Source organism: Xenia sp. Carnegie-2017, unplaced genomic scaffold, assembly GCF_021976095.1.
Source record: "Xenia sp. Carnegie-2017 unplaced genomic scaffold, XeniaSp_v1 HiC_scaffold_2, whole genome shotgun sequence".
Classification (NCBI taxonomy): domain Eukaryota; kingdom Metazoa; phylum Cnidaria; class Anthozoa; order Malacalcyonacea; family Xeniidae; genus Xenia; species Xenia sp. Carnegie-2017.
In genome coordinates, this window is record NW_025813482.1 from 2,492,986 (window position 1) to 2,508,756 (window position 15,771).

The 15,771-nt window shown below is 33.6% G+C and overlaps 2 protein-coding genes and 1 long non-coding RNA gene across 3 annotated transcripts in view; 2 read left to right on the top strand and 1 right to left on the bottom strand.

Annotated features, from left to right (window-relative positions):
- LOC124439766 (short-chain collagen C4-like) overlaps positions 1–15,771 on the top strand; it is a 51,958-nt gene that overhangs the window by 18,087 nt on the left and 18,100 nt on the right. The window lies entirely within an intron of this gene.
- Positions 129–1,957, bottom strand: LOC124439774. The gene is made up of 2 exons (XM_046990044.1): positions 1,416–1,957; positions 129–402 (listed from the first exon to the last, which is right to left on the bottom strand). Exons 1-2 carry the CDS (start codon positions 1,912–1,914, stop codon positions 383–385), a joined length of 519 nt encoding a protein of 172 aa, XP_046846000.1. The 5' UTR covers positions 1,915–1,957; the 3' UTR covers positions 129–382.
- Positions 2,026–14,014, top strand: LOC124439780. Its single transcript, XR_006946457.1, has 8 exons — positions 2,026–2,144; positions 2,731–2,894; positions 5,223–5,267; positions 5,383–5,486; positions 10,153–10,691; positions 11,283–11,350; positions 11,471–11,500; positions 13,925–14,014. It is a non-coding gene; the product is annotated as an uncharacterized LOC124439780 (long non-coding RNA).

Consider the following 15,771-nt stretch of genomic DNA (forward strand, 5'->3'; position numbering starts at 1 on the left):
CATCATTTACAGTCAAACCGGATGTTCTGCTCAATTGAAGTAACGCAATCGCTATTGAAATATTGAAAGGCAATTTACGGAGAAAGTTCTTCGAAAGTTCAACAAAGTTTGCACATCCCTTTAGCAAATACTGAGATGGTTTGTATATTATACCATAGGTATGGTAAAAAGTCAGGTACTTGACAAACAAGACCAGTTACGTGATAAAAAATAAGGACACAAGTCAGTTAACAAACTTCATAAATACCAATTATTTTCATTGTTGTGATATAATCTCAGACCAGAGCGAACAACTTAGTTGTATATTAACCTGGAAGTCAGATGATCTTTTGAGACTAAATTATCAGTGTTGCATTTGTTTGCATAAACAAATTAGAAACTATCAACTGCCATAAATGACCTCTAAACAAAAATACCATAAACAACATTTAAACAAAAAAGCATTGTATAAAAAACTTCAATTGTGAATTTGATTTATCATGAATTTAATTTGAACATAAATATTAGGCAACCTTTACTGTTACAAAAAATTGCTAATCAATTTAGTTTGGTCACCTTGAAAAAAATGAAATTTGCTTCCTAGTTACAAATCAATTTTAACACTTTTTCAACTAAACCAATTTTCATAATTTTCATAAATTCATATTATTTCATACAGTTGATACAGCAATTTTTTCAGTATCAATAAATATATTTTTCCAATATAATCACAGCATCCTGAGTACATCCCAAACAATGTAAATTGCTCTAATGAGCTTTGTTAACGAGAATAATTGTGAAATTCTCATGCAAACAAAAGAACAACTAAACAAGAATATTATAATTGCCTCACTTGAATGGAATGATGTTTTATAAAGTTGTTCAATGTACTTAACAGAAGCACCAGATTTATTAGCAATCTCTAAGATAAATTTTTAACAGCTGATTCATATCACCTCATTTATGCCTCATTGTTCACACATACAGGTTTATAAAATAACAACAATAAAATGCCTGCAATGGTTGGTTAATGGCTGAGTTTGCAATTTGCTTGTGCAAACCGATATGAGCTCAACCACTGCAGCTGAATGAATGAAATCAACTAAAGAGAATTTACAAATCAATCATCAATACATGCTATAAGAAAAATTAAAACCTTTGTTTTAAATTTATCTGTTTTGCATGATTGGTATTTTATAGAAAAAATAGAAGATGTTTTTTGTGTTTGCACTTGATTATACAACCAAGGAGAAATTTGGGAGAACTCTCAAGCAGATGGAAATCACTGATCTGTTCTCAATTTCTTCTATACGTCTCCTCGGTTTGCATAAGACTGTGCAATACTGGTAAACATTTATTATTTCTTGAATAACAAACGCTCATGCATAGAGAGACTTGACTCTGCCAGTCTAGCTTGTCTTTTATACTGTATTTACCTGACTGACTTTGACTATCTTGCTGAGTGACCTCTTCTACCGAGAATTTCATTTGAAATTCAATTCCACGACAAGCCCCTTGTATTTGATGTTTTCTAATACATTTAACCCCATCATCTTTCTCAACTTGGATGATTATATCATGAATATACAAGCCTGTAAACTTTTCTAGACGTTCGATATCGATATGGCCATCATCATGCAGTTTACCATGAATATCTTTTCCATCTAACAAAGCCTTTTTGTCGTGTGGTAAGTTTTCAGTCAACTTGTCAAGAGTCTGGAGTAAATGTACAGTTGAAAACGACTGCTTGTCCTCGTTTAGCTCGGCTTCCAATTCAGATATTTCTGAGCGTAATTTATCAATTTCTGCTCGATACCATGATTCGGTGCGGTTGAAGTTTGAACACAAGTAGTCATCCCATAGATCGCGTTTCAGTTTAGTTTTTACACGCAAGTGAGTGGTAGAAAGACTTGAAGACACAAATTTGTCTTCCATTATCCATGAGAACAACAAAATCAGTGAACATTATAAGTGAGTTCGCGCCAAATGGCTAAAATAAGCATGTCCCGTTTTATCCATAAGTACTGCCTGTTGCCCAAAAATGTTGCGCAAAGAAAATACAGTATCATCAATAAGCACGACAACGTCAAATGGTCAAAGATCAATTTCATCGTTCAAAATTTCGAATTGAATAGTTTATATCTTTGAATCATGCTAAACACGGGGTGAGTTCGAGAAGATTGCTCTAATTTGCGGTATTTCTGTCAAAGCAGAATGTTGGAAGGTTGATTGTGAAGAACAATCATTTGCTTATTTTTGAATGTCATGTCAACTGGCCTTTTTTACCTGATGAATTTCTGTATGACTGGTATTTTAAACAGCTTTATTGATTTTTATTTAAATGATCGCATTAAGAATCCTTCTCGTTTTTGGTCTGAATGAAAGGCAAAGAAACTTTTATTTATGCACTCTGATGATAAAATGTAATTGTTTTTAGTCATGTATTATTTTCTCATTGGATTTTCTATTTTTTGATCATTCATTATTCAAGTATCTGAGGTTTGCATAATAAACCAGTGCAAACATGGAAAATATCTTTCATTTCTATTACTAAATAATGATAATGCATAAACAAATGTTTGAATTTGTCCTCTTACATATATGTATTGATGATTGATTTGCAAATTGTCTTTCATGAATTTAATTGATTTAGCTCAGATTGGTTTGCACAGGCTAATACAAAGCAAACTTGACTTTTGACCAATCAATGCTTGCATTTCATTGTCTAGACTCTTTTCTCTTGTTTTCTAGAAAACTTGCTGGAAAAACAATTTTTATTAGTGGAGCAAGTCCTGGATTTGGTAAAGCTATAGCTTTAAAGGCAGCACAGGATGGATCAAATATTATCATTGCTGCTAAAACAGCTGAGCCGCATCCAAAGCTTCCTGGAACAATTTACACAGCTGCTGAAGAAGGTCAGTTGTTGGTTCTGTTTGATGTACACAGTCAGCAATGTTTGATGTTTAATTCTTGCAAAAGAAATTTGTTTCAATAGAATAAAAGATTTTCTTCTAGAAATGCATATTATAAAGAATTATGTATCACTTTTGGAATAAGGAATTTCAGATATTTATAGAATAGTGAGGGAAAATTTTATTGCCGTTTTGGCCAGGGGCGGATCTAGGATTTTTCAAACATCAGTCATAAAACGTCGGAGGTGCAGTGAATCGGTACAAATATTTTATTGTGCATCGTTTTTGCGTAAAAACAACACACATTTGCTTACGTTTTTCAAAAAATGAAGTGAACAATACTTGATGTTTTGCCAAATATTTGGCTCATCATCATGCCAAATATATGGCTCATTAGCTGTCTAGGACGTAAAATTTATTTTACATTAATGCTATTCAAAACAGATATAGTCTTTAAAATTTCTACCAAGTTGTCAGGCATAGACCCCTAGAGACCCCCATTCAAACCTCTATGTAATGAGTTAAGTTAGAAATTTGGTACTACAAGTGACAGTTCATAGATATAGAAAAGCCAGACTTCAAACTATGCAAGTTTATTGTAGCCCTTTACCCATCTCCACATCAGTACCAGCAAATTCACTTTTTGAGAAAAAACTCAAAATTTTTTTCTGCCAAAGATTAAGCAAAATTATCAGAGTGAAAATTTGCAGTTAGGACAACAATGCCATCAATGTTTATTAGGCATTTCACTTGACTATTATCTCCTATAAGTATATGCAAGGTGTGCTATATAGCAATCACTTGTAGCATTGTATTTGCAAATACAAACAGAATATAACCAACATGTCTTTAATTATATAGTTACATGAATGTTAAAATTGGTTCATGTGTCATGCTTACTGGTTATGATAAATATCTTTTCATATGATCAAAGCTTGTTTAAATGTAAATCTAAAATAATTTAATTTAGAAATTATAATGATCATCAGAAAAATAACCTAGTGATCATGAAAAATACTTTTGCTGTTTTGCCAAATTTCAAGGTTTATCTGCATACATAGAAAGACATTTTACTTTATAGAAAATGCTTTTCATACATCAATAGCCCTTTGGAATTTATGGCAAACAATCTGAGTATGAGCCGTAGATTAACACACCTTTACATGTCTACATGAGGTGTTCAGTTAGAAAAGGGACAATATGTGACATGGGACAACATTTCATGTATGTGAAGTACTAAGGTTTAATACCATTCCAGTCAAATTGTCAAAATAAAAAGCTTCATGGATCATAAGACTCAAAATCACAGGTTGTAGTAAACAGCTTCTAATGTAATCAATGTTAGTTTTCTCAAATCTTAAACAATATGTAGTATAACTGTCTAATGATTGAATGATCAATGATCACAAACTGAAAAGCCCCAAACATTTGTTTATGATAAAGTAAATAATAGTATGGGGCCTTATGGCTACAGATTTTTGTCCATTGAAATATAATTGCAGGAATGTAGGATTTCGCTGCCATATAACGGTCACGATTCCCCAAGCACTAAAGAAATCATAGCTAAAAGTCCTTCGGCAACAACAATTTTAGAAGCATCAATCTGCTTACCATACGGCATATTAACATACATCGCATCACACACTCGCATAAATTGACTTTGATATATTACATTCATGCATACACTTCAGTTGTCCTTTACTTACGATTTTGGATGTAAATTTCTGCTGATAAAACTCAAAACAATGTTGGCTTGCTTTTGAACATCAATGAGTGAAATGTCGCTCGCGAGATAGTCTTTGCCAAGCATTTACAATTCATCCATAAATATTTTACCCTTTTGAAAAAATTCACAGTTTGGAAAGCAGCATTCATGTCAACATATGAATTTGTAAAAGATTTCCATAAATTCCATCTGATTGTAGTTTAGAATTCCTTTCTTGATGTTGAAATAACTCGCCATGTTTTATTTTGATGTTTCATGTATGTTTTTTTTACTTCCGTTTCCTGTAAACCAACTTTCAACGATCTTTTTACCAATTTTCATAACCATTGGTTATATAGTCTAAAGATGAATAATGAGGTTAAACGACTCAAGTGATCAATTGTTTGATGTAAATCGTTAAAATGTGCCTATTAGTTCAACATTTGTAGCAATTGCTCAAAGGGGAGTTAAAAAAGTAATTCTAACCAAAATTCTGAGAAAGTACAAACGGCTATATTAGTTAAGGAATTGGGTCTAGAATAAGGAATTGTATCTCTAAACATAATGGCGAGAGTCTCGTGTGTGTATCTTATGTATGTATTTAGTAATGTTTATTTTTTTCTCAGATACGACCTAATGAACGGTGTCAATACCAGAGGAACATTTTTATGGTAAAAATCTTTGTTCTATTAAGTACCCAAATAGCCTAACCTATCCTACTTGGAATTGCTGACCACGTACGGTGTTTTATTCATCTCATTTCTTTACGATGTTTAATTTATGTAGCTCTCAAGCGTGTATTCCATATCTGAAATTGGCCAAGAACCCTCATATTTTAAACATCAGTCCGCCATTAAACATGAAACCTCTTTGGTGTAAAGGACACGTAGGTAGGCCATCGTATTTCATTTCAAGTAGCTCCACGTACTTAGCTGTTGAGTCCGAAGGCCCCTCTTACACGTGTGTGCCGTACATATGTAGCTATAAGGTAGTCGACCAGTTCTGTTTTCCAGCTTTTTTAGTTTGTTCAAAACACTTTTATTCACTACATGTATTCAGTATTTTAGTGGACATTAATTGAATCAGAAGTATTAACCGAGCAGTTTTTAAAACTAGTGGTGCTCATATTTATGTACTTAGCTACGTGCACTGCGAAATATTCGAGAAAAGTCAGTCACTTTTGCCAGTGAATTAAACCCGATTTCTATGTTCTGGTATGTTGATAGCATACACGATCGCTAAATATGGTATGTCCATGTGTGTTCTTGGTATGGCTGAAGAATTTAAAGATGATGGTGTAGCAGTGAACGCTCTTTGGCCAAAAACAGGCCAGTTACGTGTTACAGTGTCATATAGCTAGGGGTTCATTTTAACATTGTGCTACAGGAGGTATGGCATGCATCATATAGTAGCGATCTAAATATTTTTTTCATTTTTCTGTCACTTGAACGACTTTATAATCTTTTTATGGGATTATTTGGTTGAGTTCTTTTATGTATTACTGTATGTAAACATATACGTGTGCTTTCCCATTCGTGCATTTTAACATTAGTTTCCTCATCCATAGACAACTGCCCTAGAGGTTTACTTTGTGTTTCCTCATCTGTATATAAATGCCCATTATCAATATCATACTCACAGGACTTGACCTATCGAGACAGCAGCAATTGAGATGCTTGCTGGTGGAGATGCTCTACAACAATGTCGTAAGACAGACATCATGAGTGATGTGGCTTATGTTGTGCTAACTAGAGACAGTAAATCAAGGACTGGTGAATTTCTTATTGATGAGGATGTTTTACGCGAATTGCTGTATGCCATCATCACTGTTTACAAATCTCCACCGAGCACTATATGAAGCATGTACACAATGCGTACCTATTTTGAATTGCTGTATGCTACCATCACTGTTTACAAATCTCCACGGACCACCATATGAAGCATGTACACAATGCGTACCTATTTTGAATTGCTGTATGCTACCATCACTGTTTACAAATCTCCACGGACCACCATATGAAGCATGTACACAATGTGCACCTATTTTGAATTGCTGTATGCTACCATCACTGTTTACAAATCTCCACGGACCACCATATGAAGCATGTACAAAATGCGTACCTATTTTGAATTGCTGTATGCCACCATCACTGTTTTCAAATCTCCACCGAGCACCATATAAAGCATGTACACAATGCGTACTTATTTTCAATTGCTGTATGCCACCATCACTGCTTACAAATCTCCACTGAGCACCATATAAAGCATTTACACAATGCGTACTTATTTTGAATTGCTGTATGCCACCATCACTGTTTACAAATCTCCACGGACCACCATATGAAGCATGTACACAATGCGTACTTATTTTGAATTGCTGTATGCCAACGTCACTGTTTACAAATCTCCACGGATCACCATATGAAGCAAAAGTTGTTTGCTCAATTGGCGTTTATTCAGTAAGAAAACAGCCTGGAAAAATGTTGCCTCGTTTAAATGTTTTCTTGCAGCTGTTTTTTCATATCTTTTACGACCGATCATCCCATTACCTTATTTTTAAGATTGAAATGATATTACTCAGAGTTATTTTAGATATTTAAATTTTCCCATTATAGGACCATTTTAAAATTTTAGAAGATAAAAGGATTACAGTATGAAAGACATGCATTACTTATATTGTCTTGCAATTTAGGGTATGCAGTATGGAGCTATAAAATTTGACAGTAAAACATGAAAATCCAGCATTCACCTTAAATTTTGAATGAAAAACTTGATTGCCCTTCATTGACCTTTTATAAGAGACATACTTTGATAGTGTAATTACATATAAGTGCACCTCTACATAATAAATAAATTAAACTCTGGACTCACTTTACTGTAAAACTTGGTGCTGTATGTATATCTAATAACATTACTTATTGCTCTTATTGGTTAGATAACGCACTCGACTAGTACTGGCAGCCATCATGCCAATTGACAACTTACATCCAACACCAATTCACATTGATTAGTGGGGAATAAAATCAAATAAAACAAAAAACACATCCCACTAAGGGTTAAGAAGCCACATGCATTGTTCAAACTGCAGAAAGAAGAATGCCTCTTAAAGAGCAGCTTTCCAATAAATGTTTTCAGAGGTTACTGACCGACACATTTCCTTTAAAAGCTTTCATAAATACGAGTCAACCTTTTGACGTTGATTGCATCAACAAGATTGTGAGGTGAAACGCCAGATCCCAACCTTGGGCATAAAGAACTAATGGAAAATCGCTCCCCAAATATTCAAAATGATAAATTAAACTGCGAGGGAGGGCTCTTCAGGTAATCCTTTCTGTCACCCGTCTTATAAAATTAATAATTACCTTGCCCTGTCAGCTGGAGACAAGATCCAGGAGCAAATTCTAAAGTTACTTCTTTCCCTTTTTCATTTGTGAGTCGATATCTGGAACAGGTACTTACAAAATATTTACGAATATTGGTTTAAAAAAATTCCAGTATGTAAAATGCAAGTTTGGTGACCTTTCCTCTTAGAACTGAGCCTTGCAACACCGTGACTACTTTCATATTTTTTCTACTTTTTAATAAGACGACTGTAAGGTAACTCACAAGTCAATAGCCAATTAGCAGGGAGACTTGTATCCGTCAATCGTACTCAACAGCTGTTGTTTAAAATTTAAAACTTGCTTTGCTCTGCATGAAAAAAGAGTAATTTAATGTAAGCTTAGCGAAGACGAACCAGCTGGTGTTTTTTTAAGAGAAATTAATTACATTTTAACAAATCTTGTGTCTGTAAGAGTCAATAAAACTTTGAATGTACATCGTTTGGCTATGATCAATGACTTACTCAAAATTAAGAAAATCTCCAACTCAAGACCATGTAATATGCACTACTACCAAAATATTTGGACATATGGAATATTAAATCACCATTGACTCCACAATCTTTCATGAGAATGACAAGGCGTTATCACTTAAAAGCTTATGCCCCCATAGTCATTTGCTTATTCTATAATGACCAAAAGATAACAAAAATATGTAGCAAGATAGACATTTTTAACAGATGATATTGATCTGCGCATGCGCAGTAGCTACTCTTAAAAACTGTGGCTTACTTCTCACACACTGACACACATAAAATTACTGTCGCATCTTTTTGTCAATGCTAACACCAAACTTATTAGTTTCTTTTTTCCAGTATATCAAGATGAAATTGACATTAAGTTTAACTCAAATTTATTAGCAGGGATTGGGGTAATTAGATTGGCGTAGCTACTACAAGGTGTATCAAAAAAACTGAACAGTTTGGAAAACGTCACTAAAGTCATCTGCTTGCAAGATCTTCAAAATTATTTGTTAGAAATAGTTGGACCAATGGTCTGCCTGACAGTGAAATTATCGCTAACAATGACAATTTTCAGAATGAGAATTGTGTTACCTTCTAAAATTTTTAAAATAGCTTGCGCACGAAAATGAGACATTTAAAAAGCAATTACAACACACAGATTCAAAATATGGCTCGTTGTTCAAAAGTGCTGAATATTTTAAATTTCCTTTTTTGAATGCTGCTTCATACTCTTCATGAATTATGCATAATTTTGAGCCAAAGATAATACAAATAATGAAATATGAATAATTTATAAAGATTTGCTTAGCGTTCTTTTATGTTTTTGACAAATTTTGCAAAACTTTTTTGGCTTGAATAATATGTGCCATATTTTAACCCTCTGAGTTCAAATTGCTTTTTAACTATGTCATTTTTGTGCGCAATCTATTTCAAAAATGCTTCTCGGTAACACAATTCTCATTCTTAAAATTGTTACTATTTACAAACATTTTACTGTCAGATGATTCATTGGAAGTCTAACAATCTATTCCATCAATGGATTTTGCAAATCCTACAAGCTGACAGCATAAGCAATGTTTTCCTATCCGTTAAATTTTTTTTATAAACAGTATAGTCCACTGCTTTAGTCATACTACGTATGATACTATGTTAATTTTTCTTTGTTTGCGTACTATGAAAAGAATAAATTTCTAGCAAAATGAATAGTAATAATGTCCTCAAATTAACATTTCGAGACTAAAATTTGCTGGCAGGCTACGCTACTGACTAAGTATTTATCGCCAACTATATCCTCACCGTAAAGCAAATAAACAATTGCTTCTTGCAAATGTTTATCAGTAAATATAAATTCCCTCACATGCAGAGGCGTAACTAGAACGTTAAATGGGGGAGGGGGGTGTATATTCATATATTACGTCGGGCCATACTAATTTCTTTTGAAAGAAATTGGAATTCAAAAGAAATCAGTAGCGCACCACTGAATATATTAATATAAACCCTCCCCAATAAAGTTCTAGTTTCGTCTCTGCTCACATGAACTTTGTACTCTTTATTAAATGAATAGACAACCATCGACATTCAACAATCTTTAATATACAGCATAAACAAAATATAGCATACACATTACATGAAACAAAGTGACCATAACCTTCGTCCAAATTTAAAACAGTAACAACGACGTTGCATGATTAATATGTTGATGCACATTGTAGCATTACAGTACTCCAGCTGTTTGTGTGAGTGCAGTCTATTAAAAGAATAGAAAAGAAGAACTGAAGGAAGTTTCAATCAGACAAAAGACCGAGCCAATCAAAGACAAAGGAGACGCTTGACAAATCAAACTTAATGCATTAATATGGCTACACAATGCCCAACGCAGAATTATAAATAAAGGGTGTTTCAATGGATAGTTCTTGTTTTAACTAGAAAAATCATTATGGAGCTGAAGGAAAGCAATTTCATTCATTTGCCTCTGAATAAATTGGAGGGAAGCCATCGATTGGATGAAATATGAAAACAAAGCATATGATTGGACAAAACTGACTAAAAATATCACTGATTGCATTGCAAGAGTTTACTTGTAACTGCAATAGCTGACAGAGAGGAGAAGTTTCCGTCCTATAAAATAACGTAAAATAATGTACATCGCTACTCTCGAGATTATTTTGCTTTTTCTAATAAAAGTCATCTACTGCAATTATAATGATGACAAAAATGCCATGTTGAAGTTAAAAGACAAAGCAAAAGAAAGGTTTGTGGCAATCACTTGTATTATCATTTGATATTTTAGATACGATATGTTGTGTTGAAAGGTGGCATATTTTATGATTACTGATCATATTGAGGTTGCATTAAAGTAACCAATAAAAGAAGTAATAAAAATCTTAACCAGTTGAAAACAATTTTCCGTACTCATACTAGCTCACACATACACGTACACTAGTACGCACACATTAAATAGGGATTGGTATGATTTTTTTGTTTTGACCTCTTTTTGTACCCCTAATTATTGAGTTTGTTTTGTCATTGCTCAATTGTTCGAGGGAGTTTAATTTCACAAGCCTTGGTAGCTGAAGATTAGAGAAACTTGAAATGATTCAGACAGATTTAACTAAAAGAGTATTTATCATCTAGCAAATTTACTTGGCATTTTCTCAACATTTGCACTTTGCATGGATAGAAAATACACAAAATTACTTCGTATGGCGCTTAATTAAAGATTTATGAATTTTTTATTTCAAATTTGTACTCCTTTCCATATTTTAAATCGTTTCACGTTTCACTGAATTTAGGCTAGCTGCGAATTATCGCTTTATAGTTACGACTTTAACTGTTTGTTAAGTATTTTTAAGAGACAGAATGGCAAAGTAACAAGTTGTCGAGGACTTCCAGGACTTCCAGGCAGAGATGGTGAGTTATACAACATTGTTTACTTTTGAAGTTGTGAAATATTTTAAGAAAATGTTTACTACCACAACGTAGCTCTATTACTACTGAATCTAATTTTTCTAAAATAACCTTACAATTTAGGACGTGATGGCAGAGATGCTTCATTGCGTGGTGAGTTTCTTTTAACAGAGTTGGTCATTTTCTTTTTATCTGTAGTGCATGTGTGGTTAAATGTATTTCCAGGAAACTACGTTAAATCTTTTACTAACTGTTATACCCATCTTAGCTAAATAAGCTATTTGATCGATTTTGACAAAATAGCTTAAAAATTCGTATGAGGTAAATTACTACCTTTTTGGCTGCGTGCCAATTAGGGGTCCAGATCCTGATTTTATGGATTCTAAATACTTAGATGTTTAATTCAAACGGAACGTAAAAAATCTATTAAAGATTTTTGGTCAGAACTTTGTACATGCATTTTCCTTCTGTCGTGTTTTGTGTGATAGCAGATTTTGTTGAAGAAATGGATGAGTTATTCAAGCCTTTGTGCTTTTTTATTCGCGGAATATTTTTAATGAGTTATTAGTTTATTATTCTCGCTTTATTATAGACGCGTTAATATTATATTCGCCAAAGCATAAGGTCATCGCTAAAGTGTGATAGTTATTCTGACTGATTTGATATTATGTGACTATATGTATAGATTTAGATGACTTGTGACATCTTAGATTGCCTGTTCTCTTGGTTTTGGAAAAAGTTGCACCTTTTTTGAGACAATTTTTTAGAGGGGCCAAATAATAAACGCAACGCAAAGAAATTGATTACACCATTAATATATCGAAATAAACAAACATGAGGTTTCAAAACTTGTATTTCACAATACCTATGAACCACTATGAATGTATGACAAAGCACAATAATCATATTTATACATAACACAATAATCTCTTTATACTTGCATTTGCTCATCACAAAAAAAATAAATGATATAAGAAAATCATAAATATTGTTATGAAATTATGAAAAATTTGACGCATTCAAAAGTTGATCACATTCTCAAACAGTCTCTAAGCGTTATAAATAAAGGATCTTAAATGACATATTTTTGTTACGTTCAATAAGTTCACGTTTTGCTAAGGGATGCATTGCTATCGCCAGTTGGGGGAGGGGCTCTTATTCATTTATGCATGATATGCTGAATTAATATCTTTTGAAACGTATTGTTATCTACAGATTTATAACATGCATATATGATTAAGAGCCCCCTTAATTAGCGATAGCAATATATCCCTGATTTTGCTGTGAGAAAATGTCAGAAAACATATTAAAATGCCAGAAGCAAACGTTTTTTGAGCTAACAAAGACATGTAATATAATATAGCATCCATTATCCATATAGGCTTACATAGTTAAATAGCTAATGGGACATAAAATTTATATTGGAAGCTTTTAAAAGATTAAAGTGTTCCATACTCAAAATGTGATCATTTACAATAGTTAAACCTGTAATGAAACTTTTTGAAATTAAATTTCTTATTCAGTTTTTAACTGCATCATGTTAGAGGGATCTGTTTATTTCAAAAAAGTAGTACACCTTCAAAAAAGTGGCATTCATTCATATGTGATAAACGTTCAAATAAGAAGCCATTGTTTTAAGTGTCCTTCTTGTAAGTGTGCAGCGCGATCCACAAATTGTTGGTGTCTGGACACCCTTGCGTTACTATAAGCGCCTGAATTCTTAAAGTCGTTTTTTTCATCGTGTCTAACGGACATTTCTAAACTACTACTGCCCAGGCTTTATAGTATGAAGAAGCAGTTTTGTTCACTAATATGAGAAACTCGCCTAGATTCCTTTTGGGGGGAGGAGAATTCAAAGGAGAGTTTCTCATATTCGTGGAAAAAACTTCTTTATGATAACGACAAGTTGATATAAATTATATAAAATAGTTTGGACCTTTAATGGTCTTATGAGCACTTGCTCAACAACTCATAACTGCTCGTGAGTGCTCATGACGGGTTGCAACTACTCATAACTTTTTCAACACATTTGCTCATTTGCTCATAAATCCACATTGCTTCACAAACACATCACGTTTCGAAAAAGACTGTGCTGGCGGAATGAGCTGCAGATATTGTGAAAAAGCATTCAATCGAGCTTTTAACCTACGCTGACACGTAGAAGAGTACTGTCTACTAAGGGATCAGGAAGAAATGTCTCAATCAGATTCAGACATTCAGGGAATGCATTTCGAAGATAATGTTTCGACAATTTCCACAGATGTATCTAAAAGTTCAATGTCAACAGAAAGTTAGGCTGAAACTGAAACAGAGTTAAAAGAATAATTTTAATCTCAAAAATGAACAAGTAGCACTTTTGTTTTGGTTTAAGAAGTAGCTTGAGCTTGAGCCTTAATTAATCCGGCGCTTTACATAAGTTTAATATTGTATGCATTAACCTGGGTAAAGTGAGATACGTAGCCTAAATATTTTAACCTGGGTAAAGTGAGATACGTTTCCGGTGGAGCGTAAAGACTCCACCGGCCCCAGAATTCCTCTTCCCTATACTACTCTAATAGCCATGTTAAATATTATAAGGTCCTTCTGGTAAGCAGGGAAAACCTGGTCCAGCTGGTGCACCAGGACCTAAAAGTAAAGCCAAGTCAACCGGTGGAGTGGTCTATACCAGATGGGGAAAAAAACATTGTCCTAAAACAACGAAAACTGTTGAGATTTTTTCTGGTAAGAAATAGTTATATTAATTATTCAGAAGATCAACGTAAAAGTCTGCGGACCAGACGGTAAAAATGAGCTCAAAAAACAATCTTCAATAGCACCTCTCATAACTAATAATTTTTATCAAACTGTTATAGAGAATAATGCAAAAGCAAGTAATCAATGTGGCGCCAAGCGATAAGTGTTCACAATAAGCTGAAATTTACGTTTAATTTACGATGACGTCATCAATATTTATCAAAACCAAAAAATTTGCAAAATTTCAAAAATTCTCAGTACCATTCGATAGACTGGTATGAAAGGTGTAAAAATATACTACTTCGTTTACTTTTAGTCACTCGTTCATCAACAAATGTAGTTACCATGACGATGATTCGGCATTTTAAAGTGTCGTCTTCTACCTCAGGCAGAGTTGCCAACTCCCCTGTTTTATTGACTGTCACCTATCCACCGGCGTACATTGCCCAACAAATGTTGAAAATTTGTCTTTCCTTGTTCTTATGTTTATTTCAATCATGTGAACCAGGCTTAAGGGTTTCATAATTTCATTATATATGTGGTCAACACAATTTTCTATAAGTTCAGGAAGTGAAACTTGGCCGGCATGTATCTTAATAAATGTAGGGCAAATTACGCTTGTATCATAAACTGCAACTATAACTTCTTCTAAAAACCTATAAATTTTATTCTGTAGTTAAAAGTAGTTCTAAAGCATTATTTTAATAAAAACAGGAGCAATTGGAGGATCATTTTATACACACACTGGAAGTGGATCAAATTATCTTTGTTTACCATTGAATCCAATATACGAGAAATACGCTTTCGGTGCTCAGAGTAGAGCAATCATTTATGGTACTGAATACGAGATTACTTCTGCTGAGAAACATATATTTCCAAATCCAAACTTACACGACCGAGATGCTCCGTGTGCTGTATGTCATGCTAAGTCACGAGGTAGTCACATGATGATTCCAGCGCGCAACATCTGTCCTTCAGGATGGACTATGGAATACAAAGGCTATTTAATGGCTGCACATCATAAAGAAAAGCGATCTGAGTACATTTGTGTTGATGGTAAACCAGAAGCAATGTATGGATCTCATGCAAATAAAAATGGAGCATTGCTATATTTTGTTGAAGGCCATTGTGGTTACTCTTTACCTTGTCCACCATATGTCGGTGGAAAGGAGCTGACCTGCGTAGTATGTACTCAGTGATTTAAGGGTTTTAATGCACATGTGTACGTATTTTGGCATTATCTGTAGCAACACTAAAAAAACATTATTTTGAATTTATCTAATAACCACATCTGTGACGTCACCATTATTTTCCTTTAAATATCCTTACATGCACTTAAGTTCAATGATAAAAATACAAGAAGAAATGTTGGTCACCAACAATTAATGACTTGCTTTCTTTATATGTAGTAAACGTAAGTTCTGAACGTTTTGCACTGATGACGTCCGTCTATAATTCAGTCTTTATCTCATGGTACTTATGGTAAAAGCAAAGTGCACAATTGTGTAGTATATTCTGTAACCTCTTTTTACCAACATGACTTGTGATTGAATATGCAGAAGTTTACCCTTCAATATTTGGTTGGCCTGTTCGAGGGGAAAGCTTGTTAGGCCTTTTTTATTCAGATTTTAGAGAAAATATTTTAAGCAAGAATTATTTAAAAATATGCAACGAGAACAAAATACCAATTT